Source organism: Tauraco erythrolophus, chromosome 4 (genome assembly GCF_009769465.1).
Source record: "Tauraco erythrolophus isolate bTauEry1 chromosome 4, bTauEry1.pri, whole genome shotgun sequence".
NCBI classification, from domain to species: domain Eukaryota; kingdom Metazoa; phylum Chordata; class Aves; order Musophagiformes; family Musophagidae; genus Tauraco; species Tauraco erythrolophus.
The window spans coordinates 39958759-39978127 of NC_141468.1; the positions used below are offsets into that span (position 1 = coordinate 39958759).

General features: G+C 42.7%; 1 protein-coding gene across 2 annotated transcripts in view; it reads left to right on the top strand.

Annotated features, from left to right (window-relative positions):
- The window catches only part of MSRB3 (methionine sulfoxide reductase B3), a 91185-nt gene that overhangs the window by 24775 nt on the left and 47041 nt on the right, over positions 1–19369 (top strand). For both annotated transcript variants that reach the window (XM_086610139.1, XM_086610140.1), the window contains 2 exons: positions 8804–8912; positions 10797–10874. In XM_086610139.1, coding sequence (XP_086466265.1) covers positions 8804–8912; positions 10797–10874 — 187 coding nt within the window. The remainder of the gene's footprint in view (positions 1–8803; positions 8913–10796; positions 10875–19369) is intronic.

Below are 19369 nucleotides of genomic sequence, written 5' to 3' on the forward strand. Positions count from 1 at the left end.
TCATCCTGTATTGACAAGTGTTTATTTTGTACAGTAGTATTCAGTCTAGAATATCTTACTTAATACAGTTTAGCATGAAATCTATTTGTAGATTTCTCATTGGGAGTAGTACTGTTATTGTGCCTGATACTTGCAAAACTTGGGATCACAAAGAAGACCGGAATCCCTTTGCTAATTTACCCTTTCTGTTTGCACCCTAGAGTTTGTATCCGATTTTGTTCCCGTTTTTAACTCCTTGTTCTGGCTGAGTTTTGCACTCTCCCTCATCTGCTCAATAGACGGAAGGCGCTCGTCTCTGCCTCGTCGGGGTGAAAGCTCCGCAGTGACTCTGTGGCACTGACTAGCACAGGGATGATGAGAAGTTTCTTGTGCTCCCAGCGCCATGCACAGAGCCGGTTCCTTAATGTGTTCCCTGATGGATCTCTTAAGGTCATTTGCTTTCCCTTCCTGCTCCCATAAAGGACCCACCACAAGCCATTTCTACCTTTCTTGCAAGAATGTTTTAATTCTGGGAGCTCATAAATTTCCTGCGTTCCATTCCTGCGCCCTCTGCAGCTCAGGCTTAACTGCGTTTTCTGCTGAAGCTGGGTATGGAAAAGCACTAACTGTGTTTCTGCGTTTTAAAGCTACTCTCTTAGTTATTAGACACTCTGTGTATAACAGGAGGTTTGAGAAGTCCTTTAAGAACTGCCTTCATTTTTTTCCCTTCAGTTAAAAGCAGCCCCTGGCTTTGTCCTTACTCTGAGGAGTACCTGATGAACGTTGCAGAGAAGAATGTGATGGAAAGGGGAGATGTCAGCACACAAAAAGGAGGGAGATTTTGGGAGGATATTGCTAAGCTGACGGAGGGCAAGCAAGAAAAGGTGCAAGATGGAAATGTAAACCCTAAAGTCAGTAAGAGTACGTTTGGAAGTGATGGAGGAGATGATGTAGGAGATCACTTAGGGGATGTGTGAGCTTGGAATTTGATATTTGATGGTACATTGAATGGATCTAGAGAGTGTGGGCTGGGAGTCAGGCACAAGAGACACAGACGTTACCATAATTTAACTGTTAGGTTAACCACAGGTGGCTACAGCACAGATCACGATTTGGGAGGAAACAAGGAGTGGAGAGAAATTGTGTCCTGGAGATGGCTAAGAAGCAGAAAATGTTTGTTCTTAGTTACAAGCTAAACAAGTGTCTCATTTCATGATTTCTTTCAAAAGAAGCTGTATTGGGAAGGGACGCCTGGCTGGGGTATGAAGGTGTCCCCCACTCCAACTGGAGAAGAGGTTCTCAAGGGATGGTAGCTGCTGGCAGCTTTGTGCACCGCAGAGGTAAGAACTCCCTGCTCAACTCCCTGGCCCAGCTCAAGGAGTCCCAAGGAGAGCGGAGCAGGGGAAGGGCTCAACTGAGTCCTCTTGAAGCCCTTTTACAGGCCTTGACCCCAACTTCCTGACCCATAAAGCATGGCTGCGTTTTACAGAAATGCAGGGAAGTCCAGGAGGCCCTCAAGGGAAAGAAGTTGGCCGCTACTAACCTTTTTGGCTGTTTCTCTACCTTTAGCCCTGAAGCAGGTTGAGAGAGGAGGATGCTACAGTGTTTTCTGTGGTGGCCATAGCAGAGCAACAGCTGGAGCACAAGGTGTTCCAGCTGTTTCTGTCCTCATGCTGGGTATGTCTCTCAGTGCTTGGAGATGTGGGATGAAAGGCCACAGAGCAGGCTGCGCCTGCTCACCTCTTTGCTAAAAGGATTCCTGCACAATTGGAGACAGACCGAGTTTTGCAGAGGGTTAAATCTGGGCTGTTGTGGGGAACTGGGGGAGAAGAGAGACCTCCCCTCACCCCGCTCCTTCCCTCCACCCCATCCCAAGTATAGATTGTGGCACCTTGATTCTTGAAACGCAGTGCTCATTTCACAGGCCACACATCACTATTGTGGAGGAAGCAGCAGGAGGATTTAGCAACAGCCTGAATGCCACAATAAGCTACACACCACTGCGGTAACCACTGGCAAATGCTGACTTTTTAATTGTTTCCGCTGCGGGGTTAAACCTTTATTAAAGCCGTGTGAATAAACTTATTTTGATGGCTTACTGAAATATTTTCGATGCGAAAGGTAGCGTAAAGCACTCTGACTAAATTCGGCTTAATTCTGCTGTTAATAAAATGCCTTTCCATATGTTGTGCACCCTTTTATTGATGCTGACAGAAATCTATTGACCAGATACAGAGTGCTCAGTGTCTCTGCCTTTCTTGTTTTTAATTTAAACAAATGTAGTGCCTGTGAAAGGTGCTAGGATCATATCAGCAAAACAAAAGTCTCTTTATCTGTTAGGGGAGAGAGGAAGAGAAATCCATCATTATAAATGTTCCCTCCTCTGCTGCTGCACCAATAGATCTTGATCTTGCCTTGCCTGGTTTGCATCCAAGAGTAAGGCAAATAGGTCAGCTGCCCCATGCACTGTCTTTGGCCATCTCAGCAGAAAGGCTAACAAAAGTGGCAGTTTATAACATAATGAGCTTTCGCTCCACTTAATTGAAGGTGCTGCTATTCACCAGCCTCTGCTGAGCAGTCACATGCTCCCATCGCTGTAGGACTGGTGAAGATGACAGCTTGAAAAGCCCTGGGCAGCACAGGATGGAGTTGGAAGTCCTCAGTTGTTATAGCTTGGAAAGGTTGTGAGACCAAGCTTGCGGCTGGTAGCGATATTTATTTCATTGATGAGAGATAAGGAACTAAAGTAGACATCCCTGGGGAGGACAAACGGAGCTGCTTTTCTTTCCCCTTTCCCCACTACATGAAACACTTCAATCGTTTTGTTAAATGTTTTTTACATTCGCAGGGAGGGGAGGCAGCTTCAGATTTCTTTTCCAGGGAACGTCTCTTTGGCTCACGTGGCTACCTCGGCCATGTAACCTGCCACAAAGCAGCTTGCAGATTTGAGGAAACAACAAGGCAGGTTCTCTTTCCATAGGTGCTGCCTGTACTGGGACCACTGAGGTTCCAGTACCACTTTCTTTGGAAAGGAAACGAGTGTACAGAGGAGATGCATTTGTTGGGAGTTTGAGTATTTTTTATTTTTTAGTGCTTCAGAGATTTGTTGTCTTAGATGGGAGAGCTCTGACAGTGACTCAATATATTATTTTTTTATATTTTTATTATACGTTTATAAAAAACGAGCCATGCGAATAACCAGCTGAATAAAACCAAATTTGACAGCTCTGTTATTTGACTGCATGGGAAGCTTGTGCTTTTGCAAAGAAGGGGCTTGCCCTTCCCTTGTGGCCATATGACCTTCCTGGGTGTCAAGTAAATAATTTTTTTTAAAGACAGTTAATTTTTGGGTGGTGTTCTTTTAAGATAGAACCTGGCATTTGACCCAAAATTGTAACTGTTGTCCTGGTACCCAGATTTTGGATTTTCAATGCACAATATAGTGGAAATGGTCTTCACCCCATTACTCCTAATGCTTGCATGAAACTGCAAATGGTATTTCAACAGCAGGTGGGAGTTAGCTACCTACAGCAAGAAAGCAAAGGAGCCATCCCTCAGAGAAGAAACACAGATCTATTTTTCAACGCGTAAAACATTTACAGGGTTTTTTAATGATGAAGTTTGGATTTTACTTAAACTCTCAACATTTCAGAGTTCTTGTGCAGCATTTATCTTAGTCAGCAGCATGCTTAGGTAATTTAAAATGGCTTGTGATGGGATTATAAAAAGATCTATCATGTCAAATACCGCTTTTGTAAATCAGTGTTTTCCAACTTGCAAGCCAATAGAATTGTTTGCATCGATTTGCATTTTCAAGAGTTGAGGTTTTTTTAACTAGATGAGCAGTTCCTGGCTTGTTTGCAGTGTGAGGAACTCCACAGCAGTCCCACAAGGCTGCGGACTAGAGGCTGCAGAGAACATACTAAACAGAAGGGAAATAGAGAGTTGTGCATTTGCCTTTTCCTAAGCACAGAGAGAGAGACAACTGTGAACAAGAGGCATTCACTGTGTAAATGAAATTTGAAATGATAAAAGTGAGACATTCCACTTCCAATAATATTGAGTGTTAACGATAGCATATGGAAGGATTTTTATTTAAAAAAACGTATACAAATATTTTTTAGCCTTGCAGGATTCCTCTTAATGTCAGTTTGAGATAATTTACCAGCGATGACTGAGGTATGACCCACTCATGAGGGGATAGGCTTTGAGGAGGAGAGATGTATACTTAGAGCCAGATCCTGTAATCTGATTTACATTCCGTAGACCCTTATGTAGTTGTTGGAGCTGTGCGTATTCTCAAGGGTCTGCCCACACAGGTCACATTGCAGGATTGGGGCTGGGTGGTATATGAATAATGAAATGTGCTGGAAGGCCCCTAAAAAACTGCTTGGGTATATTAAAAGAAGTAGTACTGAAAACTAGAAGCCCGATTTATTATATGGCTGTGCTCTGCTGGAACATTTGATCTTGCTGTATTTAATTCAGGAAGTCTTAATGGTATGTGCTCAGTGCATGACTGTAATGTCCATTAATGCTAGTGGAACATAAGCGTACATGGAAGGGGGAAGAAGTATGCTGTGCCTTCCACACAGTTGAAATGTTAATTTCAGTGATGGGAAGCAACAAAACATAAGAGAAAATCATTAGAATGGTTCAAAAGAGCATTTGAAGAAGGAAGGACATCAGGCGAAACGCCGCCATATTTCAGGGCATGTCAGACGCTAATCGCCACCCTCCCGTATGCTGGAGCAGGTGAAGGGCTGAGTGGTGAGGAGTAATGGTCTGCTAACTTGTGTCCGTCTGTCTGGACGTATCTCGTCGCTAGTTTTCTTGTGTTTGCTTATATTGAAGGAAATGGCACACTCCTGCGTTATGAACCACTGATTTGAAAAGGTCAGTTGAAATTATAATTTATATGTGAGGTGAGATGCTTAATGTCTTCATTATCAGGTCAACACCCAGAAAATACTTTCCGTTCACTTCATTAGTACAGAGGAGGACTCCAGAGCTGAACTCTGAAATGCCCGTAGTCTGTGGGTGAATAGCAAATGGTAGCGTGCATCACGTTGCTTTTCAGAAAAGCCATTCGTAAGCTCAGGAACACCATGAAGGCTCTGACAGGGTTTCTGTTGGTGTTTGTTTCACCTCCCTCAGTTGTTGTTTGTTTTGTTTTTTTTTTAATGTTTATGCATTAAGATTTGTGAGCCTGGCCTTTTCTTCCTGAAGCTTTCCATCCTGCTCCAGGATCTTAACAGCTTTTAAGGCTGTTGGCAAAAGGCTGAAAGCAGGTGGCCTCAAGTGGAAACGCTGGTGCCTGTTTGTGGAACAGTTGTGCACACACTGCTCTCCTAACAGCAGGATCTCACTGGAATTTGGAACATAGCGGTCCTGGTCATTGCTGAGAGCATCCCCTGCAAAGAACAAGTGAGGTCCAATCCAGAGATCCTAATACAGATCTAATGAATGCAGACTCTGTTATTCTCACGGTGTATTTAATTTAGTCTCACCTTTAATGTAATCACACTGATGTCATGCTGTTTGTAAACTGATGACCTTTTTTCTCTTCTGCCTTGAACTGTGTAATTTGCAAATGAACTGCGAGCTTGTCTTTATGTCCGAGTTGCTGAAAAAGTTTGTTGCCTGTATGGGAACCCTTTCCACAGCCAATACGTGGTCGCTTCTTTGGGCAACCAGACTGAGGAAGGTGGTCAACACCTTTATTCTCTGCTTTAATAACGAGTTTGATAACAGCTGCATTACTAGTGGCAGTTTCTCTCATATTGGGTGTATATTTGTGTAGCTTTATGCTGTCTCCTCCCAAGATACAGACAGTTGGTTTGAATGTAGCAGGCATCTCATATATGCCATAAAGGAACAGTTGGAAAAATGGAAGCAGCCTCTCCTGTACTGCAAGTTGGGTGCTTTTGTCCCTCTTGCATGTTATTTTTTTCCAAACTGAAGGACTATATTCCTTGAATCTCATCCAGTAATTTTTAGGATTCATTGCATTGTATCGAGGCTTGTAGGCTAGCCCCGTTTCAGATAACGTATCCTTACATCCTTGGCAGTCAAGGATATAAGCCTTGTTTTACCTCGCTGGTTCTTCAGCAATATGGAAATTGTGCAATCGATTTACTGAGCTATTTTTCAGTTGCTAGCAATTAAATAATAAGTGCAATTAATTGAATAGGGCTGTTCTTGAATGTTGAGGGCAGGACCAAGAGATTTCTTTTGTGATTTGTAGTGCAACTGTTGCTTTTTGCTGATGTATACTCCATTAAATTACAAATCTGGAAAGTCCGTTGTTGGCATAGGTTGTAGTTGACCCCAGTGCAGTTTGGCAAAATTCCCCTGTAGACATAAATACTTGTCCATATTGTAAAACACACAGTTAATTATTAAAAACAAGGGGGAAAAAAAACCCTTTTATAACACTCTCCCTACTTCTGGTCTATGTTGTGGATCAAGTGGCACATAGAAATTTTCTTGTGTGTATAGTGAGCCCGTTGATTGAAGAACGCTGAATTTCTAAAATAGATGAAAAAATATTCAAGGAGAGTAAAGAGGGAATAGTGACCATTCTTCAAAACAGTCAGTATTTTCCCTGATTTTTTCCAAAGTGAAAACTTCGGAACGATGTTCCCAAACTTTTTTCCAAAGTTTGCTTTTTTCCAACATCCAAAGAGCAAATAGAATTTAAAAAAAAAAAAAATGATTGGAAGGTATTTTTAAGTGTGAAGTGATGTTGGTTTGTAGGATTCTTTGCTGCTCTCTAGGCTACTTTTTAATACTGAAATACAAGGTGAAAGGCTGTCTCCCCAACAGTTTCTTTCTGAGCTGCGTAATGCAACGTAACAATAGCTATTTATATAACGCATATGCTTCCTTTCCCTGTTAGCTGTACTTTGAAAGACTTACTAGTCCTAGAGCCCAGCACGTTCGGAGAATAAAAACCTCCAAAGTTTGACATCTTTAAATAAGCAACCAAATGTTATAAAGAACAAACCTCACTTACAGTTAGGAAACAATATTTACATTTAAGGTTGAAAAGCCAGGATGTAGGAAAATTTTGCTAATTTGGAAGGTGACCTTTAAGTGCACCAAAACCAAATAATTTGTAAGCTATGGCACAGGGCACATTCCTGCAAAATTTGTGTGAATACTGCTTTAGTGGTTCTTGAAAGACAAACAAAGAGACCTGGAATGAAATCTTTATCCCTCTCCCAAATAAGATTGAAGCTAACAAAGGCATACAGCAGTGCTCTTTCAAAGCTTGCCATTAAAACGAAGGCTCTGCAGCACAGCTAATGAGATGGCTCAGAGTGGAAAACAATCTGTTTTTAAGAATGTTTAGATCAAAAGTAATTTCTAATCTATGAAATAAAGTCGCTTTTCAATACCTTTCTTTCACTAGTAAAGCTTTTTATGTTTGCACTATTTACTTCAATCAGATGTTTTCAATTTTACTTTTTTCTTCCTGAAAATACTTCCTAGGGTTAGTTGGTAGTGATCAACAGCATTATTCTTTTTCTCTCTCCCCTATTCACCCACCCCCACACATTAAAAAAAATGAGAAAAGAAGAGGGGGAGGAAGAAAGAAACATCTTTTCTTAAATGATTTGCAAGCATCTGCGCTTTAAGCTACTTTTTATGAACACTCCTTAGTAGTGACTCAAGGTAAAAAAGCAGAAAAGCATCCAATGTTAGGAAATTGCAATCCAATACCATGTAATTTAAACCTGCCATTGCCTCTCCTGTACTAAATGACATACAGATGGGTAGCTCTGTTCCCTCTACTTTGGGAACACAATTGGTCTTTTTATGAGTGTATATACATTACCAGCAAAAAAAATTTTCGTCGGGACTGTTTATTTCTAATTGTACCGTATTTTAATTACTGTCATAATTAGAGTGCTTTTTCCCTGCCGTATTTTGTCAGCTAATTTTCGCAAGCAATTACCAAAATTATTTGAATATTTGGCAATTTCTGTTACTACTTTGGGAGTTTTCATTTACAAAGGCAACCTTATTGTTATTTTTTCTTGCCTGATGTGATGTGAATTTCTGCACTATACAAATATTTTTTTACAGTAATCCTTATGTACTCCTTGGATTTTCTGTGTCAACTAAGCAAAACATAAGATGAGGTTTTCAAAGGAGGGTAATTGCAATAGCAACCCTAATTTTTACGACGAGTTGATTGTTGAACCTCGTACAGCATTATGCGTAAAGAAATTACTTGCTCCTCATGGCTCCTATTGTAGTGCTTCAACAGGGAAAAAATACAGTGGTTAATGTTATGAAGTAAAAGGACAAGGATGCGACTAGAAGTTAAATCAACCTTACTGGAATTCGGAAGATTTAGAATTGTTTTTCAACTACTTTAAAAGGTAATGAAATTGTTGGATGTTGTGGCTGAACATCATATGCCCATTACCATAAGTCTCCAATATAGATGTTTTGTAAAGAATGTAGTCGCTCGTTTTTTTTCAGAATTTTTTTTTTAACACTTGGGAAAATGTTACTGTGTTATGAATGATTGTGTGCGCAACAGTTTGGTGTATAACACACTGAAGGGCTTTGGCTGTAGCACATTGTCACTGCTCCAGTGGAATCACCTGGCTCTCAAGCAAAATTCTTTTTTGAACTTGGATTTGAAGAAATAATCAGCTGCAGTTCAGCTGAGCCATTCTTCGTGCATTAGGGACCAGTCTGGTCATTGACAAGTGAATGCAGAAGCTATGCTGTGGCCGTCTGCCAAAGCAATTATTCAGGATTTAAGCTAAAAAGGCTCCTTCTCCCATATCCTCTCCCTTTGCAGGGTCATGTAGGGATAAAAAGGACTGTAAGGTGGTCTTTTCCCAGGAGGAGCTGAGGAAGCGGCTGACACCCTTGCAGTACCATGTCACTCAGGAGAAGGGGACTGAAAGGTAAGGCAGGACGAAGGCAACGCAGCCCTTGAAACGCAGGCGTCTTTCTTTTCTCTCCCTCCTCTTCCTGGTGCTTCCTCACCTTCCCCACCAAGTTGTTGGGTTTTTTTTTCCCCCCAGGATCTCTGCACTTGTTTACTAACCCCTACAAATTAACACCATTGCAAAGACAAGCATCTGCAGCACGGGGGCCGAGGCCAGGGGTCTTGTGTGACTTTTTCTTTTAATGAACACTGCATGTCTTATAAAGTCACCGGGCTCATGTTTAGAGTCTGTTTTTAGTTTACTACAAAATGTGTGGAAGTAATAGCGGTTTAGGTACACTTTTTTTGGAAGACATCGCAGTAAGCAGAACCACGAGGGAAATGGCCCCATGCCAGGAGGCTGGAGTTTTGAAGGTGGCCATTGTAAGTATAGACGTTTTGGCTGCAGAAAGAAGGTAGCATAATTTAGTTCTTTTCCACCCCACTCCAATTTCTTTTTGAAGCACATGTGGAGAAGGTATTTATTGACTCATTTGTGGTTGGAATGTCAAAAATTTTCAATAACTGCCCTCACATGGCTTTAGTCGCTGGACGCCAGCCCCGAGTCCTGGAGGAAAAAAAAAAAAAAAAGACTCGCTTCCAAGACTGTTTTTAGTGAATAAAGTCTGTCTCTCAGCTGATTCCAGCATGAAGGTAACTTGCCAAGGTCTAGCCGGTTTTTGTTGTCTAATTTATACCACGGAGCTTGGCATAAGGCCCTGGCTTTGCCTCTGCTCCACACGCACTAATGATGTAAGTGCTCGTTTTCATTCATGACCTGAAAGGCCTCTCTGCCGCACGTGGGGTCCCAGTTAACCGGCAGCCCTCTTCCTGACAGCGCGTACCGCCGGCCGAGCTTGCTGAGGGAGCGGGGACGGCGGGCACCGTCTCCCTACACGCCCCAGCCCGCTTCGTCCTCCCGCAGCCCCCGGAGAGGGGGGCTCTGCCAGGGCGCCTGCCTTCCCCCGGCCCTCCTCGCTCCTGTGTACGGGACCAACAACGTGATTTAATGCACACAAACAATCGGAGATTAGGTCATTCTTAAAAATCCTGTTTATAAAAAAAAATTGGACCTCATAAAAAGGGTGAAAGGATAATAAAAACAAGCTGCCGAGCACATAGGCTTTTTGTTGGGCTCGCGCAGCTGATTCGTATTAGATGAATGACCTCCTAGCCTTTTAGATTGTTAACTTAGAAAAATATTCCCTTAAAGCTGTAATATTGCTTTTCAACTAAAAATATAAGGCGCACGCAGCTTGACATCGTGGGCCGATTATTTCATTTTCAGCCGCGATGCCTCTGTCGCCGCGGCGGCCCGACCCAGCGCGGCGGCGGGGCAGCCCCCGGCAGCTGCACCACACCGCACCGCACACCGCTGCCTCGGCGGTTCCCGAAGACACACCGGGAGTAACGCATCAGGCCAAGCTACACCTCAAACAATCCGTGCTTACAAAACCTTACATTTCACTTGCCAGACAGGGGAAGATCCCAGTTTTCCCTTTTTGCTGTTCATAGAATGGTTAGGGTTGGAAGGGACCTCAAAGATCATCCAGTTCCAAGCCCCCTGCCATGGGCAGGGACACCCTCCACTACACCGGGTTGCTGCTGTTCTGTCCTTTGAGCTGTGGGACAATTCGCTTCCTCTTGCATGATATGTAACACCTGAGGCACGCTAATGAGGACATTCCCCGTTTCCTGTGCCTGCTTTGTTTGCTGCTTTTAATAAAAAACAACTGCCAACTTCTAAATGGTGGGGGTTTTCTGTAACCTTTTTTTTTTAAATCTTAGCTGATCTAATAATTAAAAAACCCCCCAAAATTTTTTTATTTATTTTTAAAATGTAGTGTTGTTGTTTTCCCAGTGCCTTTGAGGGGGAGTACACACATCATAAAGCTCAAGGAATATACAAATGTGTTGTTTGTGGGACTCCTTTATTCAAGTGAGTATGCTAAATACAGTTTTGAGATTTCTGTCTCAGTTTATCTGCTGTGTTCCCGTGTAATCTTATGTAAATTACAGTACTTACGTAATTGTATAAGATCATTTACGTTATTCGAATTGACAAGGGATACATGAGAAGCAATATAAATAATAATGCTATAGTAAAATTAGTCTTGTAGTAAAGATAAATTTTAGTAAATAAGTAAGATAACTGACTGTAAAAAGTAGTAATTCTTTTTTTTACTCTACTTCTTCTTACACAGCCATGCCAAGTAATTGTAACAGAGTCTTTCACTGCACTGATAGATATGAGTTTTGGCTGTTAGCGTTCCTCAAAGGTAGCTTTAAGGTCTGGATCCTGGGCAGCGGTGCTGCATCCATGCTACAGCATTGTATCCGATAATGGAGAAAAAAGCAGATGTTTTTTTAGAATTCAAGCAGTTAACAAAACAAAACCCAGGAAAATTGCATTACTTACTGAATTTTCATGCATCCCAATTAGCACACATGGAGAGCTGGGTTAGGAACTGAGGCAAGCATTAAGAAAGAAATAATAACTTTCATGTCTTGCATGAAAAATACTCTTGAGAAATACTGTGGGAATTACAGCCCTAAATTTGGTGCTGATTGAATTCTCTCAATCACTGCATTGTTCTGCATGGATTCAGTTGTTGTTTATGTGTTTTTTCTTATTTCTGGCTGCTTGTGTTCATTCTGATGACAAATTTCTTTTTTTTTTTTTTTTTTTGCTTATTATTGCCCTCAGTTCACACTGACTCAGTCCCCCTCACTTGAAGAGTTACCTTTACAGCAGCACGAAGCAGGATGGTCAGGGTAGCGCTAATAATAATAGAGAGAATCGGGTCAGTGATAGGTTACAAAGGAGAATAAAATTGATGTAGCTCCGGACTCACCAGATGTGGCAGTGATAGTTGTTCTCAAGAGACTGTCTGTAAAGATGAAAGAAGCACTTCATTTCTGTTACGTTAGATTCCTCCTTCCTTATGTTAGGAGGATTACCTGCAGAAACTTCAGTAATAATGTGAATCTTTTGAGCTGGAAAACTGATCGTTATGAGCTCAGCCAAGGCAATATTCTCATGTCATGTGTTACTGTGGTGCTTGGCTTGAGGGTACAAAGTGGGGATCTAAAGTCTCCGTTACCTGGTTTTCTACTCTGCCATTTAGACATTCCCCTGCTTACTATAGCTAAATCTTTATGGGGGAAATCCTGCCTGTTGAAGTCAACTCAGATTTGGCAAATGAATATAATGGAGCCAGGATTTCACCTTCTGCCTTCAAGACTGGCTTCCTTTCTGTCGTCTGCTGGAGAAAGAGTAGGGTTTTTTGTGGGGTGAGATTTGGACAGCAGTAGTTCACATAAATGAATGTGAACTAGTTTCCAGTTGCTTTCACAATCCATTTAATATGGGAAAAAAACCCCTGCAATATGAGACTTAGCTGTGATTATCTCAAGTGCGCAGTATGCTTTGGCGTAGTCTTGACTTTTTTGAGTTAATGAGTTGGATTTCTCTATGTGAAATGAGCTATATGGAAATGTCCCTGTTTTCATATTCTTTTTGGGACTCCCCATGGATTTTATGGGAGGAGAGAGAGAGACAGAGGGAAGTTGTTGTTGTTTTTTTTTATTTTTAATAAATCCCAGGCCAGTGGGCACCTGAAAAAAACACCTTGCTGATTGTGTCCCAGGGCTGGACTGGCCTTAGCCCAATCTCGCCAAAGTCTTTGCATTGATTTGTGAGCTCTTGCCACCTTTTGTCTACATCAAATCCAGCCAGTTGTTCTGAAGTGGCTGGCAAGGATGGGAACAAATGGAGAGGCTGATAGGGGTCCCTCTTCTTTTGTTTACTGACCTCAAAATATCAGTATATAATGCCTTCATCAACTAGGGAGGATATATTCCTGTATCTTGGTGACCGCTTCAGCCCAGACAGCTAAAAAAGTGAGAAGGAAATACGGATAAGAGAATGCGAAATGCATTCTATTTGCTCAGTTTTCCCCAGAGTGTAAATCACCGAAGTATTTTCTTAGAAGTGAGGTGGTGGTAGTACCATACAAAGAAACCCATTGCCCCATTTAAAATACAAGTTGTTTTTGTGGTGTGGTTTGATTTTTTTACATTTCCAGATAGTCATCTGAAACTTGCATTTCCATTTGTTTCTCATTGGGTGTCCATTAATTTTTTTACTTTGTGTCGTTGTAATCTGTAAATATATATATTTGGACTATAGACCTGTCAGTTTAACTGGGAAAGAGACTGGAGCTTCAGCAGTAATATTAACAAACTTCAACTTTTAACATTTCTGATTTACGTTGTTTCATTACCATGTGACACATGAGGTCAGGGAACACATGAATTTTACACTCCAGATGAAAGACCTGGGTTTTGGTGCGTCTTTAAAACAGATCTCTGTCTCTATCACAGGAAAGATAAAAGAAACAATTAGGAATTTAACATCTCTTCATCTACCTACTTGTACTAGTGTTATGAGAAACCTCCCAAGCTTTATGGAGAACATGCTTTAACTTTTTTCACAATCAAAGGTGCCTCACACATAAAATCCATAATCATGCTGTTGAATCTAATTATTCCATCTCTGAACTTTCACGCCAGACAGTCTCCTACATCCCAGTACAGCTGCCTAAAGAAGGCAATAAATGAGAGAGACAATAAACTAATCTCAAGGACCTCCTTTTTCTGCAAGCCAGCCCTTATGTGGTTTTGTGTTACACTTACTCCAATCTATCTGCAGGTTTATGCTAAAAGAAGCAGCCCTGCTTCCCCCACCTTTCTCTAGGGTGTTTTTTCATAGCTTCCCCTTCGCTGGACCTCGCCTGGTGTGGCTGGAGCATGTCTCGATGCAGCATCTTGATCTGATTGATAGAAAACTAATCAGCCAAAGACAAAAACCTCACGCTTATTGACTACACCCGCTCGTGTTAATTTTTTGTGAGCCATGTTTATCATGGCTGGACAGCCTCTGTGGCAAGGTTGTGTGTTTGTGTCAGTTCACAGAAAGCCACCTACACCACTTGAATCCTCAGTGTTTTCTAAGGGCTAAGTGTATTTGCAAGATTGCACCTACTTTAATTTTTCAAGACATTTTCTTGTACACCATGCAAAAATACGATTCTGTTCACAGCTGTGGCAAGAAAAGGTTAGAATAGACCTGAGTGAAATCCGCAACTTGCGCTATTGCCATAGGAGAGGAGCTATTCCATATTTATTAAACCACGGTCATGTCCTTTACCATATGCAGGACTGTGTGAGAAAGGTGCGGTATAGATGGGAACTGGGAAGCCTGGGAGAATGATTTCCTTTTAAAAAAAGAAATATTATTGTTGTGTCAGTTTCCAGTTTTTAGGGCCAAGGAATGAATTGCCAAGTCTCCATAAATCACCCGCTACTGCCTTTATTGCTTCCTGGAAGGAATTCTTGGTAATGGTGTTGGCTCTTCTGAACATGCAGTAGGAGAAACAGCAACACCCTTATTCATGTCATGTTTTCATTTGATTTTTGTTGAGCTCTGTCTGGTCTTCTCAACATCTCTCAGGCATCCAAAAACAAATAATGAGAAAAGCAAAGTGTGACTGGGCAATGTTGCAGTGTCATTAGAATTGTACCACTCTTGTCTTCACAACGCGAGGGAAGATCGCAGCCACCAAGCTAGATCTATACAAGAAATTTCCTTGCCCAAGTGCTGAGTGCTTAATTAATGGTCTTTAAGCTTTCTTAATAATCTTTATATCCTTTGGGCACGCCAAATGACAAATCTGCACTGGCTTTCTGGCTAGGAGGGCCCATATGAAGTAACTGCTGTAGCATCTCTAGTAAGATCTGATAGAAGCACTTGAGCAGCTTCATCTACCCTGGCTGACTCTTGGTTTCCTCACAAAACTTTGTCAAGACTAGCAGCTTCTGTTTAATAAAATTTGTTTGGAATCATAGAATCATAGAATCATAGAATCGTTAGGGCTGGAAGGGACCTTCAAAGGTCATCTAGTCCAACCCCCCTGCAAGGAACAGGGATATCTCCAACTAGATCAGGTTGCTCAGGGCCTCATCCAACCGGGCCTTGAACGTCTCCAGGGATGGAGCATCCACCACCTCTCTGGGTAACCTGTTCCAGTGTTCTACAACTCTCATAGTAAAAAATTTTTTCCTAATATCCAACCTGAATCTACCTCCCTCTATTTTAAAACCATTACCCCTTGTCCTATCACAACTGGCCCTCCTGAACAGCCTCTCCCCATCTTTCTTGTAGGCCCCCTTGAGGTACTGGAAGACCGCTATAAGGTCACCCCGGAGCCTCCTCTTCTCCAGGCTGAACAGCCCCAACTCCTTCAGCCTGTCCTCATAGGAAAGGTGCTCCAGCCCTCTTATCATCTTCGTGGCCCTCCTCTGGACCCTCTCCAACTGGTCCATGTCCTTCTTATGTTGGGGACTCCAGAACTGGACGCAATACTCCAAGTGAGGTCTCACAAGGGCAGAGTAGAGGGGGAGACTCACCTCCCTCGACCTGCTGGCCACGCTCCTCTTGATGCAGCCCAGGATGCGGTTGGCCTTCTGGGCCGCAAGAGCACATTGCCGGCTCATATTGAGCTTCTCGTCCACCAGTACTCCCAAGTCCTTCTCCTCAGGGCTGCTCACGATCCATTCACCACCCAGTCTGTATTTGTGCCTGGGATTGCCATGACCCAGATGTAGGACCTTGCACTTGGCCTGGTTAAACTTCATGAGATTGGTACGGGCCCACCTCTCCAGCCTGTCGAGGTCCCTCTGGATGGCATCCCTCCCTTCCAGCGTGTCGACGGCACCACACAGCTTGGTGTCATCGGCGAACTTGCTGAGGGTGCACTCCATGCCACTGTCCACGTCACCGACAAAGATGTTGAAGAGGGCCGGGCCCAACACAGACCCCTGAGGGACGCCACTCGTGACCGGTCTCCACATGGACATCGAGCCGTTGACCACTACTCTCTGAGTACGGCCATTGAGCCAATTCCTTATCCACCGAGTGGTCCATCCATCAAACCCATGCCTCTCTAGTTTAGAGAGAAGAATGTCGTGCGGGACAGTGTCAAAAGCTTTGCACAAGTCCAGGTAGATGACATCCGTTGGTCGACCCTTGTCCACCGATGCTGTCACCCCATCGTAAAAGGCCACCAAGTTGGTCAGGCACGATCTGCCTTTGGTGAAGCCATGTTGGCTGTCACCCACCACCTCCTTGCTCTCCATGTGCCTTAGCATGGTTCCCAGGAGAATCTGCTCCATGACCTTGCCAGGCACAGAGGTGAGGCTGACCGGCCTGTAGTTGCCCGGGTCCTCCTTGTTCCCCTTTTTAAAAATGGGGGTTATGTTCCCTCTCTTCCAGTCATCGGGGACCTCGCCAGACCGCCACGACTTCTCAAATACAATGGCCAGTGGCTTGGCAACTTCATCCGCCAGTTCCTTCAGGACCCGCGGATGGATCTCATCAGGTCCCATGGACTTGTGCACCTTCAAGTTCCTCAGATGTTCCCGAACCTGCTCTTCAAGTACAGTGGGCGGTGGTTCATCCTCACAGTCCCTGCTAGTTCTTTCCACAGCTTGGGTGGTAAGACAAGAGGCTTAGAATAAGTTGGCTCTTGCCAGTGTAGGAATCAGTCAGCAGGTGGTATTACCAAACAGTTCTCATCCAAACTCACATTTTTAATAGGTCTTTTGTAACTCTGAGAAGCTTGAGGATCTTAAAACTTTCAAGAGCTTCTGCGATTTTTTGCGACTGTAGCATTGGTTTCTTCTTGCTTCATCAGTTTTTGGTTGAAACTAGCCATTGTTTTCAGTCTATCATGCCGCTGCTGGATGACAAATTGTTATGCACTCCTAATCATCTCACCAGAAATCAAGATAGCAGAGTATTTCTCTTCCTCACAGCCATCTAGAATCTGGAGGTTTAATCCACCTCTGAGGATGGACCATCAGTATGAATGCTATATTTGCTGCAGTCCCTGCAGTAAAGTTGCTTTGTGAATACAGCCCATAGCATCTTCCACACCTAAATGCACCTGAATGCTGAATCCACATCTAATCCTACCTGAATGCTGAAAATGTGCTAAGCTGACTACAGCTTATTACAGCTGTAGCATGGGGCCGTCATCACTGGAGCTTGACCTGGCAGTTACTAATTTCTGTTTCGTGGTTTGGAACAGGACTTTGTCCTCCTGGTCCTCGGAAGCCCCTTGGAGCTGCTGGGTGGCTCTTGGGGAAAGGCTTTCCTCACTAGATGCCTGGCAAATGTGGTGTAGAGGAGCTGCAGTCATTATAGCAAATGATTCTGCACTCCTAATCAGCTCCTGGGTAGCTTTTAATATCCTCTAACTGGCAGCTTCTTGGCTGCTGCTGAATGTTCGCTTCACTACCCTCATATAAGCAATAAAATCTGGAAAGATTTTTATGTTAAGGATTAGGAGAGGGAGAGCAAGTGTGGAAAACAAAAAGCACTTCATCTCATTTTTCCCCTTGATGCACAAGCCACCAGGTCTTGTATTTTCAGTCCATCAGCTCTATTGTACTGGGCTGGTTGCTGCCCACCGATGTAGTAAGGCGCTGTCTGAATTAACTGCAGGCCAAGGTTACTGGCTGTGCAAGGAGCAAGTCGGATGAGGCTGCCAGCTACAAGCCAATTTAACAGCAAACCTGAGATTTCCTCTTGCTCATGTTCTCTGAGTAAGACCATCTCCAGCAGTAAAAACAAATACGGGAATATGGGGGAATCTCAGAGCTTGCTAGGCAGAGGACATTTCAACAAGTATCCTTTCCAAAAGGCAAAAGATTGACGTAGATTCCCTAGGAGATACACATTAGGATTCAAAGAGAAGGAAAAGGGGACTTGAAATGTAACATTTTAAGTATTTCAAGGTCTCGTTGAGACAAGCCCGTGAAATTGTTTTGATTTGCTTATTGCTGAGCACTGCTGAGCTACAAATCCTTGTTGAATGTACTTAGAAGTAAGAGGAAATAAAGGCAAAGATTTCCATAATCCTAGAGATACGTATGGACAACTGCCACTGATTCTGCCAAGAATTTCATTGATATTTTCACTGTAAAATTTCAGTGTCATTTTTGTAAACTTTTAAGTCTGATAAATAATTTCCCCTGTTTGAAATTCACACTCCTTAGTATGGACTGTTCATCAGTCACCCTGCTTGGAAGAACTAATCTTCAGCTAGTCTTAACCTACATTATGCTTTACTATGTGTATGTATGTACCCAAAGTAAAAATCAGGTAGGGTGGATGTGGATCTACAGAAGCTATGTATTTCTATATTTATCTCTTTATAACTCTCACATTAAAAAAACTCTGGGCAGAACTAATGCAGAGACTACTCATCGACTAACATGATGTTAAAATGCTCTTTTTGAATTTAGCTTTTCATCAATATGCAGAATAGAAATTCTCACAGCATCCATCAACTATGAATCAATCTTATTTCTCTACTGTAGGGAAGCAAGATTAAAAATATGTCTTTAACCAGGTTTCCTAAGGAAGTAAGGCTTACAGCATTGTGCTGTGTGTCAATCCTTTCCTAATAATAAAACTGTATCATTTAATCTACTTGCCAATTTTAGGCAAATTTGACAGGGGAGTAGCTATTAAACCTCAAAGATATTAAGTTCTTAAAACTTTCATGAAATCAGGAGAGAGATCACATTCAAGCCCTCTCTGAGGAGAGACCCGAACAAGAGTTCAACTATATTATTAGATTATAACAGATAATATTATTGTAAATAATATATATATTATTGTATTATAACAGAGAATCCACATGAGGCTGGAAGAGAGAGACATTATGAAAGCCCAGCTCTGCGAAGTACCTATGAGGAATTTCACCTTAATAGACACCTCAGGGTCTGTCCTGTGGCCAGAACGCAGCAGCAAGCCTAGCTTTACTTCTTCTGCTGCCTGAGGAACTACTTGGTTCTTAATGCACAGGGACTTCTCAAATTCCCTGATGGTGAGGGTCTCGTAAAATCCTAGTTACATCAGGTATTAATTTTTACATTGGAATACTTCTGCATTTTTCTTTCCGGAAGCTTGCCTTGTTATTTGGAGCTTGGGCTCATGAATAAGATCAGTGACTGCTTCGAAGTAATGGTTTCCTTTTTCAGAAGAGAAGGATTATGTCCATACTTGTAGATAAAATGGACAAACACCTCTTCTCTGGCCTTAAAGGCAAGTGACAAGACATGGCTTATGTACCTTAGTCTAAATTCCTCTCCTCCGAAACAGAGTGGCCTGGTTCAATCTGCTTGTGAGGAATGTTCGATCTCTGGCCTGAGGCTCCTCTGCACCTTGCCTAGGTCCTGTCTAGGAGAGTGCAAGTTCATGTGAACATGTTACGGGCCAACGCAGTGTCCAGGGACATGTTCACAACTGAGCATTTCTGTCCTGGCCTTCTTTAGCTTGCTGGCAATGCTGTAGCCAAGAAC